Below are 16,698 nucleotides of genomic sequence, written 5' to 3'. Positions count from 1 at the left end.
AAAGGTGTGCAGTCGAGATGTAGCCTAGGCGTGTGGGTTACACTTGCGGCACAGTATGGCAATTGTGTGTGGAAATCTCCCCTTCTGTTCCAGAACTCTGGCAATTGCAGAGAGAGGGAGGTCTGTGGGGATACAGACAAGGGGTCCCTGTTGCTTTAACAGAGTAACTCCCAAGGTGGTAGGAGACTTCTTTTGACAAGAACATTGCTGAGAGGCAGGTTACATGTTACGTTAAACAAGCAAATTCAGAAGACAGCCCAGGATCAGTTAGATTTAAACCTCTCCCCAAAGCCTAGGATGTGATGTCAGTTTTCCTTGGGCCCCACGCGGCCTCAAGAACTAATGAGATTTGATCCTTGCTCAGCTAAAGCCATGGGAATTTCCGAGCCTGTCAAAGTCCCCTACGCCAAGTTCTTGATGTACCCAGAAGACCTGTATGTGGTGGGTTTGCCTGAAGGCATCTTACTCCGGCGTCCTAACTGTTTTGGGATTGCAAAGCTAAAAAAGATCCTGCAAGCTAGCAACAGCATCCAGTTTGTCATTAAGAGGTAAGGCAAGTCTGGTTCACTTTTTATTGGTGTCTGCAAACCTTTCAGGAAGGCTGCCCCTTTGTTTGTACCTGTTTGTTTTGCTCCGGTTTGTGCTTTTCCTTCTCAAGAAGAGACCTGTGTCCCATAAACCACCAGGAACACTTCCGGAGCTTGATCTCCTCCATAGCGTTCCCTCCGAAAGACATCGGCTGGGTACTTCCTGTGAGCGGTTGCTCAGAGGAAGTGATGACACTGCTGTGCTTTGGAGGGGGAGGAGCCAGAGGGTTTGCAATAGGACCCAAAGCCTATCACCGTGTCTCTGCTTCAAGAGCTACTTAGGTCATTACTACCGGAGTCCGGAATCATGGCTGGGAAAGAAAAGCTCCCTGGAAATGTGGACTGGTGCATTTCAATGTGCAGGATGTGAGACTAAGTGATTATGCAGGGCCTTTCAGCAAAGCCATGTGCAGACTAGGGATGTTAAATGTAGTTTAATCAACTAATCGACTAGTGGATGGATTCTCCCTCGACTAGTCGATAAGCGGGGCAGCCTGCTGTCAGCTCTTACTACATAAGAACATAGATAAGCCACTGTTGGCTCTTAATACATTTAAAAGGTTGGTGCACAGTGGGGGGGGGGGTCTGATTCCCAGCTCTCTACCCCACTGCTTCCCCTGTCCCCCTGTGGAGATGGTGCTTTTAACCCGGCTCCCTACAGTGCCAGCTCCTGCTCCCCCTGCTTGCTGCCTCTGATAGAGGCAGCAAGGGAGGAGGGGAGGTGTGACTAGTCGAGGGACTGGTCGACTAGTCGCTTAGGTCCCTGGTTCAGACTGACTGTTTAAAACTCTTTGCCTGTATGTGTAACCTGCTTGCTGAGTATGTTAGGTCTCCATCAAGGAGCTGGTGCATAGAGAGGATAAAGGCCTGCTGTTGCCGCCAAGCTGACGGAGTTCTTTCTTTGGCTCCAACGGCAGAAGTCTGTGCTTTTAGTGCTGAACGTCCCCGGTTCCGTGCACATTCATCAGTTTTTAGTCACAAATAAAATAAAGCAACTGTTAAAGCAGCCTGAAGCCGCACAAACACAGCAGTGCAGGCCAGGAAGGGGAGAAAAACCCTGTGTCCAGGAGAAACTTCCGTTATCATTTGTTTATAAACGCTGAGGTCAAGGCTGAGCAAAATGCCACAGGACAGTCCATAGCCCCAAATGGCAGAGGCTTGGTGTTGCATCCTGCACCTCCAGCCGTTGAAAGTTCTGTAACACCAAGCTGGGACACTGGAGCAACGTGGCATTGGATGGAGGAAATCAGTTTACAGCATCACCAGCAAAACTTCCTGCTGCACCTAACAGTTCCAAAGCCAGGGAGGGAAATTTAGATCCCCCGTTAATTTCAGTGGCAGGCTGGCATCTAACTCCCCTAGCTGGAGGTCTCCCCTCTAAGTGCTAATATTGCCTAGCTTCGCTGACCTCTTTAATCACAGCTGTAGGGAACAACCTCTCCCTCCCAGATGAGAGGACTTGTGGAAGCAATGTTGGATGACAGCTGAAGAGGATAATAGAAGTTGGGCGCCGAATTTGGTTAGCATCCAACCAGTATTTGATCTGCAAACTGACAGGGGGTTGGCATTTAATATTACCTCCCCCACACCTTCAAACATTTTGTCCATAGTATATCTCTAAACACCAGTATGCAGGGTTTGTAAGAGGTACCAGTGATATATCCTGGTTCGTTTTTAGCAAAAGTAAAATTCTTGACACTGCCTTGTATAGTGAAAGGCACTGCATTGTACCTGTGTGCTTTCCCTGTGAATGCATTTATGTTCCTCTAACTAGCAACTTCTTGTGGGCATTGACGACAGTGCCCTCCTGGAGGAATTCATGCCATCCTGGGAAGCATTGCTTCTCCAGTAAGTTCATAGCCTGCAAGATAATATGCTCAGCCGCTCTGAGCGTAATCTTATCCCATAGGGCGTTACACTAACTCTCTGAAGACTCTTCGGCATGAAAATGATTTCCCAGTTTTCCCTGTTGCATTGCAAGAGGTTTGAAATTGCATTAGCCACAGGTGCATGTTGGCTTCATGGGCACAGGCATGTTATCCTAGGTCAGTGTTTCTCAATCTTTCTTTATAAAGTAACCCTTTAAAAAATGTATAAGTACCCCCCGTACCTCCAGTTTTCAGACATACATTTTTTTTTCTACCATTTCAATACATTTGTTTAAAGAACTTAATCATAGCCGGGCAGACGATAACCTTTTTGGGTGTAAAAAGTACAAAAATAATAAAGCGCTGTAAAACTTTAAACAAACATTCAGTTTTCTTCAAACGTCACTCGTGTTGACGTACCCCCCCGACTTCTCTTGAGTAGCCCTAGGGGTTGAGAAACACTGCCCTGGGTGACAGCGTGTGGGAGTAACATTTACAGGAATGGATCCTCCCTCACTCCTTCGCTGATTTTCAATATTTTCCAGGCCAGAGCTTCTTGCTGAGGGAGTGAAGGAGACGACCTCAGACAGCCCAGGAACTACGGGTAGGATTTACTGATAACTCGGGGCATCAACAGGAAGGAATCGAAGCAGTTTCCAAAGCAGGAAATTCCTTCCCCTACCCCTGACTCCTTAGAGTGCTGTGAACACTGGCAGTGCCTTAGGAGTGGCGCACACCCAGTAGCTCTGAAAATTAGACCCTTGTTTATTGTTGCTTCACTTGCATAAGGGCTCCTCATGCTTCCTGCTTTGTCCCTTGTCTTTGTAGCGGGCGAGAGAGACTCCAGTGACTCCCTCATCGAGGAAGCTACCAAGAGACAGGGCTTTCAAGGTAAGGGTGGGAAGCATCTGGAAAGCTCTCCTAGGAGTCCGACCAAAGAGCTTTTGGCTGGCAGTCTTCTCTAAAGCCATGGCGGGGGTTGGACCAGACCTGGCCATGGCAAGAGAGAGGAAAGGAAAGGGCAGCACGACGCCTCTCATTCAGCTCTTGTTAATGTACATTTCTACAGAGGCATTTACAGCACCAGAGCCAATCCCTGTCTGTCTCGGTCCGCGGGATCCAACCAGTTCTGAAGCAGTAGTCACTATAGAGAACTAGCCACGCTTAACCAGCCAAATAGCCACATTGTTCAAGCCAACTAGCCACGTGTGGCTAGTGTGTTGGACACCACGGGTCTAGGTACTAGTGTGGCCCTCCTCAGCACAGTGTTGGGTGAATCCACAGTCACACACGGACACATCTGTCCAGCGCTGCCGGGAGGGAGGGGTGCATAATTATCCCCATATCCCAGGTGTGGAAAATGAGGCCCAGGCATAACAGGGACTTGTCAGACCCACAGTCTGCAGGGGGCAGAGAACAAAGCATAGGTATCCTGAGTCCCCCGGTTGTACCTAATCACAAGAGCATCCTCCCTCGTGGCTGCCCTGGTGAGTGCTAGTGAGCGGGCATGAAGAGGACAGAACACGCAGCTCGGGTTCTGGCGTGGAAGTGTCATTGCTGAGATGGCGGTAGCCAAGGGGCCAGGCCGTGCAATGTAAACGCTTGGCAGGCAGGCAGGGCCCAGAGCTGAGGCTGGGGGGAGAAGACAGAGGAAACGGGATGGAGGCCGGACAGGAGGGATCAAAAGTAGGGCCAAGGCGAAGTCTGGGCAGGCCCGTCTGCCGGCGCTGAACGCAGGGGGGTTGAGAGGCATTCGGGAAAATGCCGCGAATGGAGGACTCAACCTGACGTTACCAGGCACACGGTTCAGTCCTCGGGGCCCTGTGGTTTGTGTTGCGTGGATTTTCAAACCTGCTCGTGTGTGTGTCCTCACCGCTCAGCTCTGCAGGGCTTGTTGGAATAGCATGGCGAGCTGCTGCCACGGCCCTCTGGTATGTCTCAGGGTATGTCTACACTAGAAAGTTAGTTCGAACTAACGGACGTTAGTTCGAACTAACTTTCCTATGCGCTACACTAGCGCTCCGCTAGTTCGAATTTGAATCGAACTAGCGGAGCGCTTAGTTCGAACTAGGTAAACCTCATTTTACGAGGACTAACGCCTAGTTCGAACTAGCTAGTTCGAACTAAGGGCTGTGTAGCCCTTTAGTTCGAACTAGTGGGAGGCTAGCCCTCCCCAGGTTTCCCTGGTGGCCACTCTGGCCAACACCAGGGAAACTCTATGCCCCCCTCCCGGCCCCGGACCCCTTAAAGGGGCACGGGCTGGCTACGGTGCCCGTGCCAGGTGCAAGCCTGCCAGCACCCAGCTAGCAGACCCTGCACCTGGCACGGCACAGAGCCACCCACCCGATGCCCCCCAGCCCACCCCCTCTTGCCGGGACCAGGCTGGCGGCTCCCAGGAGCTTGCCCTGGACCGCAAGAGGCGGGCACCTTCCTGGGCTAGTGCGGACATCGTGGACCTCGTCCACGATCTCCGCACTAGGCACAGGAAAGTGGCCGTCTAGGGCAGGAGAGCTGCCAGCCTGGCCACCCAGGACCAGGTGTGCATGAAAATCAAGGGGGTCCACTGAGACCCCCGACACTGAGCCCTGAGCTTACAATGGCCGTACTGGGTCAGACCAAAGGTCCATCTAGCCCAGTAGCCTGTCTGCCCACAGCGGCCAACCCTAGGGACCCTGGAGGGGATGGACCGAAGACAATGACCAAGCCATTTGTCTCGTGCCATCCCTCTCCAGCCTTCCACAAACTTTGGGCAGGGATACCACTCCTACCCTCTGGCTAATAGGACTCCATGGACCCAACCTCCATCACTTTATCTCACTTCCCTTTCAACTCTGTTCTAGTTGTAGCCTTCACAGCCTCCTGCAGCAAGGAGTTCCACAGGTTAACTATTTGCTTTGGGAAGAACAACAACTTTCTCTTACTAGTTTGAAGCCTGCTACCCATTCCTTTCCTTTGGTGTCCTCTAGTCCTTCTTTATGGGAACTCAGGAAGAACTTTTCTGAATGCACCCTCTCCACCCAACCCCTGCTTTTAGAGACCTCTATCCTGTCCCCTCTCCGTCTCCTCTTTTCTAAGCTGAACAGTCCCAGTCTCTGTAGCCTTTCTTCATCTGGGACCTGTTCCCAACCCCTGATCATGTTAGTTGCCCTCCCCTCTCCCAGCCTTTCTCTTCCCCTCTCCCACCTCCTTTTCCCAGTCTCCCCCAGTTTTGTTCAATAAAGACAGAGTCAATGTTGGAAGAAACGTTATCTTTATTTTGTACATCAATAAGAAGGGGGGCTAGGGAAGGGTAAGTGGAAGGAGGTGAGGGAGGAATGGGGTACGAGCCCCCGATGGGGAGGACTGGGCTGGCTCTGCGGGCTTCTGGGGGTGGAAGCTCTCCTGCAGCCCCCCAATTACTCCCTCTCCCCAGATGGCAGCCTGCGGCAAGTGCAGCCGGGCTGATGGCCGAGTGGTGTGATGTGCCCAGTGTGGGCACTCAGGGCACTCCAAGCCAGAACTTCTTTGCAAGCGGGGCACCCCTTAGAACTGTGTGTCCGGGGTGGGGGTCGGGACCCTTTAAGCGCAGCCCTCGGCTAGCCTGAGACAGCATCTCCATGCTCTAAGTCCTCCTTTTATGCCCTGCCGGCACTGCTTCCGGCCATCTTTAAGCCCTGTTCAGAGTCCACTCAATGTGGACTTACTAGTTCGAACTAGCAAAACGCTAGTTCGAACTAGTTTTTAGTTCTAGATGCGTTAGTTCGAACTAGCTTAGTTCGAATTAACTAATTCGAACTAAGTTAGTTCGAACTAGCGCTGTAGTGTAGACGTACCCTCCGTCTGTCCACAGGCCCGTAGGTGGGGGGGGGGGGACAGAGGCACGAAGGGTGCAAACACCCCCTCCGCTCATGGCCCTTCATAATGCACCATGGGGCCGAGCCCGTCTGGCCTCGGGAAGCCAGGGGCGGCACATTGCCCCAGCCTCCCTCTCTCGTGCTCTGGCCAGCCGAGGAAGGCTGTGGCCAATTTCCCCCCTTCCTTACCCAGGAGCGAGACCGGGGGTGGGGCCAGGCCGTGCAGGGGGACAGCCACAAGCCCCTCCCACAGTTCGCACTGCCCCACACAAATTCCTACATGTAGACCTGGTCCAGGCTTTGATGGCTCTGTCATGGCGTCCCTTACGCTATCCAAGAGAAACGTCTCTGCTCTTAAACCCATAGGCTGTGTCTACACTCTCGGCTTCTTGCGCGAGTAATATGCAAATGAGGCTAAGCGTGGAATATCGCCGAGCCTCATTTGCATACCTAATGAGCCACCATTTTTTTTAGAAGAGGCTCTTGCGCAAGAAGGAGCGTCTACACTGCCCCTCCTTGTGCAAGAAAAACCCTCTTGCGCGATGCCGTTCTTCCTGTCAAGTAATAGGTGTCACGGCATTGCGCAAGAGGGTTTTTCTTGCGCAAGGAGGGGCAGTGTAGACGCTCCTTCTTGCGCAAGAGCCTCTTCTGAAAAAAACGGTGGCTCATTAGGTATGCAAATGAGGCTCAGCGATATTCCACGCTTATCCTCATTTGCATATTACTCGCGCAAGAAGCCGCAAGTGTAGACATAGCCATATTGTGTAGGGAGAAGGCGCAGAGAAAAGCCAATGTTGAGCACTGTCCAAGTGCCTCTCTTTAGACATTATTGCTTGGCAAACTGCAGACCTTCACAGATGAAGGGGCCTGGTCCAGGGTTTGTTGACTTCGGTGGACTATGGAGCGGACCTAGAATGAGCAGTCACTTGGAATCGGGCATACACGCTGCCAAACTTCGACCCGGTATAAATAGGTGCAAACCTCATTCTGGGATGCATTAACAGGAGTGCCGTGAGCAAGACACGAGAAGCCATTCTTCCGCTCTACTCTGCGCTAAGCAGGTCTCACTTGGAGTGTTGTGTCCAGTTCTGGGCACCACATCCCAGGAAGGAGGTGGAGAAATTGGAGAAGATCCAGAGATGAGCAACAAAAAAGATTAAAAGTCTAGAAAACATGACCTAGGAGCTTTCTGTTCCCAGTGAGCAGGGCAGAGGCTGCTCCAGAGCACTCAGGAATGTACTGGAGCCAATTAAGAACTTGCTAGAGGCAATGACGAGAGACAGGCTAAGAGAACACCTGCAGCCACTAAGCACCTGCTGGGACTAGTTTAAAAGGCTCCTGTGGAGGGGGACTCGGGAGCTGAAAGTAAGGAGGTGCGCTGTGGAAGAGCTGGGAGGTTGAGCATGGCCAGGTACCAGGAGAAAGCATCTTTTGGGAAAGAGGCCCAGGGAAGAGCTATAGTTTCGGTAGTGGAGGAAAAATTACCTGTTGCTGCTGCCATTAGGGTCCCTGGGCTGAAACCCAGAGTAGAGGGCAGACTTGGGTCCCCCAACACTCCCCACACCACTTCAGAGACCCCTCCCCCCGAGGGGAAGTTGAGAATAAGGAGGGGTCTCACCCCAGACCCATTGACTGGCCTATGATGATGGTGGCTTAGTAAGCTGTGAACCCTGCCTCCAGAAGGGGAGAGAGGCTACACTGAGAGTGACAGTGAGCCCCTGAGGTAAGCCCCAACGGCCTAGAAGTGCAGAATCCCCCAGGCAAAAGACTGGAGCTCTGCCAGATTTTGATACATCCCAATTCCTGTAGGGATCATAGAATCCTACAGCTGGAAGAGACCTCAGGAGGTCAGCGAATCCAGCCCCCTGCCCACGGCAGGACCAATCCCAACTAAATCATCCCAGCCAGGGCTTTATCAAGCCAGGACTTAAAAACCTCTAGGGATGGAGATTCCACCACCTCCCTAGGGAACCCATCCCAGTGCTTTACAACCCTCCTAGGGTGTGTCTACACTAGCCCCCAGTTCGAACGAGGGTGGCTAATGTAGGTATTCGAACTTGCAAATGAAGTCCGGGATTTAAATAACCCGGGCTTCATTTGCATGTTCTGGGGCGGGCGCCATTTTTAAATCCCCTTAATTCGAAATGATTGCCCGCGGCTACACGAGGCAGTCAGAAGTTAATCCGAACTAAGTCCTTAGTTCGGATTAACTGTTACTCCTCCTGCAGTGTAAGGATTTAGTTCGGATTAACATCTGACTGCCGCGTGTAACCGCGGGCAGTCACTTCGAACTAAGGGGATTTAAAATGGCGCCCGCCCAGGAACATGCAAATGAAGCCCGGGATATTTAAATCACGGGCTTCATTTGCAAGTTCGAATACCTACATTAGCCACCCTAGTTCAAACTAGGGGGCTAGTGTAGACATACCCCCTAGTGACATAGTTTTTCCTAATATCCAACCTCGTCCCTCCCCTCCACACACACACACTGCAACTCAAGACTATTGCTGCTTGTTCTGTCATCTGTCACCACTGAGAACAGCCTCTCTCCATTTTCTTTGGAACCGCCCTTCAGGTAATTGAAGGCTGCTATTAAATCCCCTCTCACTCTTCTCTTCTGTAGATTAAACAAGCCCAAATCCCTCAGCCTCTCCTCGTAAGTCATGTGCTCCAACCCCTGAATCATTTTGGTTGCCTTCTGCTGGAACCTCTCTAATTACGTTGATTGAACATATCTCAGCAGTCTTAGAGGACAGGAGAGCAATACATGTTTCTGTTGAAATGACTCTGGTTTTGAAGGACTGCGAGTAGCCTGCTCTAGGGACTGGTTAGTTGCTGGATTAGGTCTTTGCTATGTAGTACCTAAAAGTGACAGCCTGCCTTTTAATTGAACAGCCAAGGCCCATAATTGTTTCTTTACTTTACAGAAAATTACGACGCCAGGCTTTCGAGAATAGATATTGCCAACACACTGAGGGAGCAAGTTCAGGATCTGTTCAATAAGAAATACGGTGAGAGATCAGGCTAATTTTTCTTTTTTTCCTCTCCCCCCGAATCTTTCCCTTCTCTCTGTCTTTTCCCTTTCCTGTCTCCCTTTTCTCTGAATTTTGTTTTAATAACCTCTCCCTAGGTGGTTTCTTCTCCCTTTTCATTTAGATCCGTCGTTGTTCCGGGGGTCAAGAGTGGGACATGGCCCTTGAGCAGGGATTAAACCAGAATGGTATTTCTGTCCTCCGAGCAGGGAAGGAAGTGGCTTTTGTTGGAAGCTATGGGAGTGTAGGTGGCTGTTACTCAGCAGGCAAGATTCTTGTGATAGGGAGATCTGCGTCATTTGTTGCTGCTGCTTTGCAGTTCTGGGACAGATCCCCCACCCCCGACGGAAGGATGAAGATGGTAATTTCATTAGCAGAACACTGTAGAGCCAGGAAAATGCATTTGAACTCTTGGGGGGGTAGGAGTGGACAGGAAAGAGTGTGTGGTGGAGGGGAAAACTGGAAAGAGAATAAACAAACTACCAGCCACCGAGCAGAGCCTGCCAGAGGCAGATCCCTTCTATCTACCTGTGTGCTTCTGAAGTGGTCATCCCGGGGGATGAGTCTGGCACTTTGCATCCATCACTAGACTATCTGAGCCCACCCTACAACACCCCTGTGCGTTCGTGTGTAGATCAGGAGCCAGAGGAGTAAGTTATTGCCTGGGTCACACAGTGAACTGAAGTCTCCCAAGTGATGGACTAGTGGCCAAATCTTTGGGTCTTCCTTCCTCCCTCATGCAGGGAGCATAATCCAGGGGGCATGAGGAGTCTGCCTAATGTAGACACGTGATGGCATTTTCTTGGCAGGGAAGCTGCTGGCCTTTCTCCTGCAGATGGACACGGGGGGGGGTGGAGGTGGGGGAATGAAATGCAAATTGTCCCAAATAACATCCCAAAGCAAATAGCACTTACCTGTCCATTCTTCCACCAGGACAGCATGATCACCAGCTTGGGGTGCCCTTATCTTTGTCCCTGGCGTCTTCTTTTTCTTTTTCTTTTAAATATAGCTTCAGCTCCCTAGTTGTCCCTCCTTTAAGAACATAAGAACATTCACACTTGGTCAGAGCAAAGGTCCATCTGGCCCAGTATCCTGTCTGCCGACAGTGGCCAATGCCAGATGCCCCAGAGGGAGGGATCACAACAGGTAATCCTCGTGATCCCTCCCCTGTCACCCACCTCCAAACAGAGGCTAGGGACACCATTCCTACCCATCCTGGCTAATAGCCATTGATGGACCTAATCTCCACGAATCTGTTTAGCTCTTTTTTTAAGTTCTAGCTTTCACCACATCCTCTGGCAAGGAGTTCCACAGGTTGACTGTGCGCTGAGTGCAGAAAAACTTCCTTTTGTTTGTTTTAGACCTACTGCCTATTCATTTCATTTGGTGACCCCTAGCTATTTTATTGTGGGAATAAGTAAATAACTTTTCCTTATTCATTTTTTCCACACCAGTCATGATTTTATAGACCTCTATCATACCCCCCCTTAGTCTCCTCTTTTCTAAGATGAAAAATTCAACTCTTTTTAATCTCTCTTCAAAGAGGATCCGTTCCAAACCCCTAATCATTTTTGTCGCCCTTTTCTGAATTTATTCCAATGCCAATATACCTTTTTTGAGACGAGGTAAACATCTGCACGCAATATTCAAGATGTGGGTGTACCATGGTTTTATATAGAGACCGTAAGATATTTTCTGTCTTATTCTCTATCCCTTTTTTAACGATTCCTGACATTCTATCTGCTTTTTTGACTGCGGCTGCACACGGAGTGGATATTTTCAGAGAACTATCCACAGTGACTCCAAGATCTCTCTCTTGAGTAGTTGTAGCCAAATTAGCCCCCATCATATTGTCTATACAGTTGGGATTATGTGTTGCAATGTGCATTACTTTACATTTAACCACATTAAATTCTATTTGCCATCCTTTGCTTGATCAGCGCAGTTCTGTGCATTCACTACTTGCCTCGGGACCATTCCGTTCTGATCGTCCCCATGGTGATGGCCTGAAAATGTTGCTCCTTGATCTAATGATTGACATGCTCCATTAAGCAGCTTGTACGGTTGGTTCTGCACTTCAGGGGAGGAAGGGACTTTGGGTGAGGGTGTAGGTGCATCTGGGGGTGTAGGTGTGTGTGAGGGTGAGAGGAATAATAGGAGTGCAGGTCAGATCTGGTATCTGAAATCAGGCTTGAATCTTAAGCACATGTGGTTTGTTTTTCCTTCCAGGCGAGGCCTTGGGAATCAAGTACCCGGTACAAGTGCCATACAAGCGGATTAAAAGCAACCCAGGGTCTGTGATTATAGAGGGGCTTCCTCCTGGGATTCCATTCAGGAAACCATGCACTTTTGGCTCGCAGAACCTGGAGAGGATATTGGCTGTGGCAGATAAAATCAAGTTCACGGTAACAAGGTATGTTTCCCTTCGGGGCTGTTTGCCATGCAACCTGGGAGGGGGAAGGGGACCAGCACACTGTCCCAGTGCCAAAGACACTGGCATGTGCCTGAAGTGAAGTCCCTGAAGCTAAATCCATCGCATGAGCTTCCGGTCTCCCTCAAGGGAAAGGCTGTTAATACTCCCTAATGACCCTGGCTTCCATCCTGCTGAGAGACAACAATTAAGCTGGCAGTTAACAATTTGAAGTGAGCTATAAGATATTGGTTTCCCCTTCCTTTCCTCTTCCTTTCTGCTCAGCTGCCTGCCCGACGGGGCCAGTTCCTATTCCAGTAGGTAGCAGGGTGTAGCCATCAGAGGAATGAAAGTCAGCCTGTGTGTGCCAGCCACGCAGGGTGCCCCAGTCCCTGATGAGGAACCACTGAGGCGTGCTCCCCGTGGCGGGGGGTGGGGAATTATTATAACAAGCTGCAGGGGGTGGAGGGGGATGTCGTGCCCGCTTGTGGCTTACAGGAAATCAGCCAGTCAGCAAGGGCCGGGTGAGCAGCAGCGGCGGGAAGGGGCTGATGGTGCAAGTGAATTTGTTTGTTCCACCCTCTCTGCTGAGTTGGAACCATCAGGCATGGTGCAACAAGGGCCGGATCCCAAGGCAATGGGATGGGCAAGGAAAGCTGGCTACTAACCGGAGTGGGCTGAGACTCGGCCCCTGCTAAGCCCTGTGAGTGGAGGCAGCGTAGTTCCATGACTAGGGACACCAGGGCTCCATTCCCAGTTTGGACAAGTTCTTCCATCTCCCTCGGTCTGTGTCCCCACCTGGAAAGTGGAGCTAATGGTGCAGTACAAGGGCTGTGCCTAGAAACCCAGCTGAGATCCCACACTCCTGTTGTGCTAGGGCCACACATAGGCCTAGCAAGAGACCTTGCCTGCCTGGAAGCGTTCACTGTCTAGAGCAGGGCTACTCAACTTTGGGAGCCCCGGGGGCCACAATGATACTCACAGCACGTGCCGAGGGCCGCGACTGAAGTGTGGTTGCATAGACATGCAAATATATATGCAAATATATGCAAATAGCTTCTTTCACACTGACGGGCATGAATACAAAGATTAAGGCAAGATTACACAATACGCCGGCCTCATTTAAGTCAGTGCTGCTGCTATTAATAAAATGCAATCTTTACCCGATTTCCATCCATATGACAGCACTTGGAATGAGCAAAGACAGTCCAGGAATTTAACTACTAAAACGCTTGTCAACAGAAGACTATTCTATTGACTATTTCTTTGGTTTGGCTCCCACCCGCGGGCCGTGTGTTGAGCCCCACGTAAACCCACACCGCACCGCGGGCCACAAACAAACGGGTCGCATGTTGAATAGCCCTGGTCTAGACAGACAAAGGGAGGGAGTGGAAACCAAGACAGGAAGCACCGTGTTTGCCGTCACCCCGTGCATTCGGGGACAGAGCCAGGAATAGCGGTCAGCCCCCCAAATCCCAGGGCAGTTGGACCACTCTTGTGTTTCAAGTGCAGCAGAAGCAGAGTTGGGATTGGTCCTGCCTAGAGCAGGGGGCTGGACTTGATGACCTTCTGAGGTCTCTTCCAGTTCTATGATTCTATGATTCAGAGCAGGGACCATGTTGTCATGAGTTTGTACAGCCCTTCTTGCCAGGGGGCTGTGATCCCCACTGGGGCCTCTTGTCACTAACTCCCAAATAACAAGTATAATTGCTGTTGGCAAGAGTCATCGGGCGAGCTTTGCCTGCTTCCTGCCTTGCTTTCATGCTAAGCGGTCTTTTCTCCTTCTGTTTTCCAGACCTTTCCAAGGACTCATCCCCAAACCTGGTAAGAGGAGATGCCTGTGTGCCTAAGCAGGGCAGTGTCTTGTCAGTCAGGAAGTCACATGGCGCTCGTGCTGCGCTCACCCCACCAGTGCGGGGAAAATGACCGTTGACCTGACTTCCCACTGAATATCGTCCAAGCCTTGCGTGTCTGGTGGAGTGCCATGGCTCCCCGATGAGGACAGCTGGCCCCTAATTCACACGTACATGCTGGCAGTATTTCCTTGAAACGTCCTGCATTTTTAGAATGCTAACCTGAGATCCTCTTACATCCCTGTTACCGGTAGCTAGCAGATGCAGTAGGGAAGGTCCTTGGATGGCAGCGAATGAACGTTGCTGCTCGATAAACACAGGATCTGCGTAAAAACGAGTTGTCGTTTTGTTTGGCGGACTTTGATATACGTTCATGGAGTATTAAGTGGCAAATAGTAAACAGAGCACCCTCTCTTCCGGGGCACATTGATGGAGTAACAGTGTTCGGTGCAGGGAGACCACCAACCCTGGCCTTTGGTACAATAAGTGCCACCCAGAGTTCTGGTTTCTCCCCCGCTAACCGTTAAAGGGAGGGACTCTTTGCCAGGAGCCAGTGGTATGTCTACACTGCAGGCAAACACCTGCATTGGCCCCTGTCCGCTCTCAGGGGGTATGTCTACACTACCCCCCTAGTTCGAACTAGCGGGGGTAATGTAGTCATCTGCAGTTGCAAATGAAGCCCGGGATTTGAATTTCCCGGGCTTCATTTGCATGAAGCCAGCTGGAGCCATTTTTAAATGCCGGCTAGTTCGAACCCCATGCCGCGTGTAACCTAATCCGAACTAGCTGTACACCTCGTTCCACGAGGGACTTGCAGGGCTTGGGCTAAGGGGCTGTTTAATTGCAATTTAGATGTTCAGACTCAGGTGGGAGCCCAAACTCTAGGACCCTGCAAGGTGGGAGGATCCCAGAGCCCAAAGGATAAACAGCCCCTTTAGCTCCAGCAGCCTGAATCAACTGGCACAGGCCAGCTCCCGGTGTCTGAGTGCAGTGCCTGGCAGACCGGAACATCTGGGTATTGTTCTCTGTAGAGGGTGGTACATGTCTAGCAACCTGCCTCCCCCCACTGTGACAAGGCCTGGTTGGAAACTATTAATCCCTGTTTGGGATCTAGCTCTGTCCTTTGAGATCCCTCAGGGCCTTTTACAAACATTCAGGCTTTTTCTATACATGGCATCAGTCTGATTCTATCAAAGATGACCAGCAGCTAGGATAATCGGTAGTGGTGGAAAACCCCCAGGTGTAGAGAAGGAAAGCTGCTGTTTGTACTGGTTGGGCTTACGTTGGCTTCAAGAAGCCATGAACCCAATTGGAACAAAATAGTCCTCTCCGTGCCTGCCCTTGCAGATTGGCATGGCTGCATTGCTGTGATTGCTTGCAGGCCATCATTTGCTAATTCCTAAGCATGAGCGCTTGACTAAAGAGCGATCTGCCTATTACCTCTCCTAAAAGAGTAACCGTTTGCATCCTTGGCTCCAAATGTCTGTCCTTGCTGACATGAAGCATTTTTACTTTGCCCAGAGACCTAGTTTAATTTGGTAACAAACATCCAGCATTCACTAGAGAGGTCTATCATTTTTGGCTGTCAGCCTGCACCCTCCTTTGCAGCACATAGTCAGAACCCTTCTCTGCTGTGGCGTGGGAAATGGATGAATGCAAAGCAGTGAGTGGGTCGTTCAAACATCCCGGAATCAGTGTTCTAATTAGAGAGAGCCAGCGAGGGGGATTATACGCTGAAGAATGTGTTGGTGTTTTTCTTCCAAGCTGCTGTTTTGTCAGTAGCTAGAATGTGTCAAAGGAAAGTGTGGACAGACATCAACCTTTCTGTTTGAAGGAGAATAGAAAGAGGTGAGATTTGTTTTGCTGTGTTTGCAATTAAAGATCATCTGGAGCTCTATCTGGGAATCATCTCAGTTGCTTTCTGTAACACAAAGATTAGGCTTTATTGATGTGTGTAAGTCATCAGCCACCAACTGTATTTGGTCTTTCAGAATTTAATCCACTGCCCCAAACAAAGTGTGTTGCTTTTCTCTGTTCATATCCCCAGGGGCTGGCCTGTGAAGTTCCCTTCGCAACTTTGCCCCATCTTGATTTAGAACAAGTTGATTTCCCATCTTCCTATCTTGTCAAGATCAGGGTTGGACTTCCTCTGTGCTGCGTAGGAAATAGCATAGTCTCTTGGACCGAGATGGGCTCGTTGGAGAGCAATTTTGTTTTAGTCGTGACAGACTTTCAGAAGTCAAAGCCCACATATGAAAGCATTTGGGAGGTGGTATCACAGAAAACATCTTGCAGAGATTTCTCCCAGTCCTTTCCTGTACATTGTTATCATAGCTCAGTCTCCTGCCCAGCTTTTAAACTCCCCACAGTTCAGAGAAGAAGAAGAAAGACAGTTTTCTGTTAAAAACACAGTTACTTTTTTTTAAGTATTTACAACTGTTGGTAGACCATGCATGGAAATATCAAAATGCTGTGTCCTTTGTAGACTACTTTCTGTTTGCTTGACCAGCATCGCTTGCAGATGGAACACTTTAGGGATGGCAAATGCAACAGATAGGAAAAGGTTAGGAACCTTTGATGGGAGTAGCTAGGACATGAGTCTTGGAAAGGAATGTAATAGTATAGTCGATTAAACAATAAGCAAAAGCTTATAGGTAAATTCTATAGTCTACTCACATTCTCCCCCTCCCCCCTCCCCCTTGCCAGTACATTTTTTAGCAGGCTGGCCAGCAGCCTGGCTCTGTCCTGGTTTGCACCGGATCTGGGACCTACCCTGCTGTAGCTCAGCATATAAAGTGTAATAGGAGCCAGGTGGGCAAGTAGTCCCACTCAGTTCTGGCTTGCACTGGGGTCTGGGAGCTCAGACACCGCCTTGGACAGAGGCTGCTGCCACCCCGCACTGCTGCCTCTGGTTTTTAAACTGACTCCCCTCGTGGACCAGCTCCCACCTGGCACACTAGGCTGCTGCCTCTGATACAGAGGCAGCAGCACAAAGTGGCAGGGGGCTACTCAGGAGTGAGGCCAGAGTGCACTGGCTACTGGCCCCATCCCTGGGGACTATAGAATAGTCAAGTAACCGATGAGAATTCATGAGGTTAATCAAGTATTCAATTAA

At 50.3% G+C, this 16,698-nt stretch overlaps 1 protein-coding gene across 7 annotated transcripts in view; it reads left to right on the top strand.

Annotated features, from left to right (window-relative positions):
- The window catches only part of GTF2IRD1 (GTF2I repeat domain containing 1), a 207,256-nt gene that overhangs the window by 155,860 nt on the left and 34,698 nt on the right, over positions 1-16,698 (top strand). For all 7 annotated transcript variants that reach the window (XM_075904297.1, XM_075904298.1, XM_075904295.1 and 4 more), the window contains exons 17-22: positions 365-548; positions 3,001-3,059; positions 3,284-3,346; positions 9,216-9,299; positions 11,550-11,733; positions 13,526-13,554. In XM_075904297.1, coding sequence (XP_075760412.1) covers positions 365-548; positions 3,001-3,059; positions 3,284-3,346; positions 9,216-9,299; positions 11,550-11,733; positions 13,526-13,554 — 603 coding nt within the window. The remainder of the gene's footprint in view (positions 1-364; positions 549-3,000; positions 3,060-3,283; positions 3,347-9,215; positions 9,300-11,549; positions 11,734-13,525; positions 13,555-16,698) is intronic.

This window comes from Pelodiscus sinensis, chromosome 21 (genome assembly GCF_049634645.1).
Source record: "Pelodiscus sinensis isolate JC-2024 chromosome 21, ASM4963464v1, whole genome shotgun sequence".
Lineage (NCBI taxonomy): Eukaryota > Metazoa > Chordata > Testudines > Trionychidae > Pelodiscus > Pelodiscus sinensis.
This window is presented reverse-complemented; position numbering and strand designations above follow the sequence as displayed.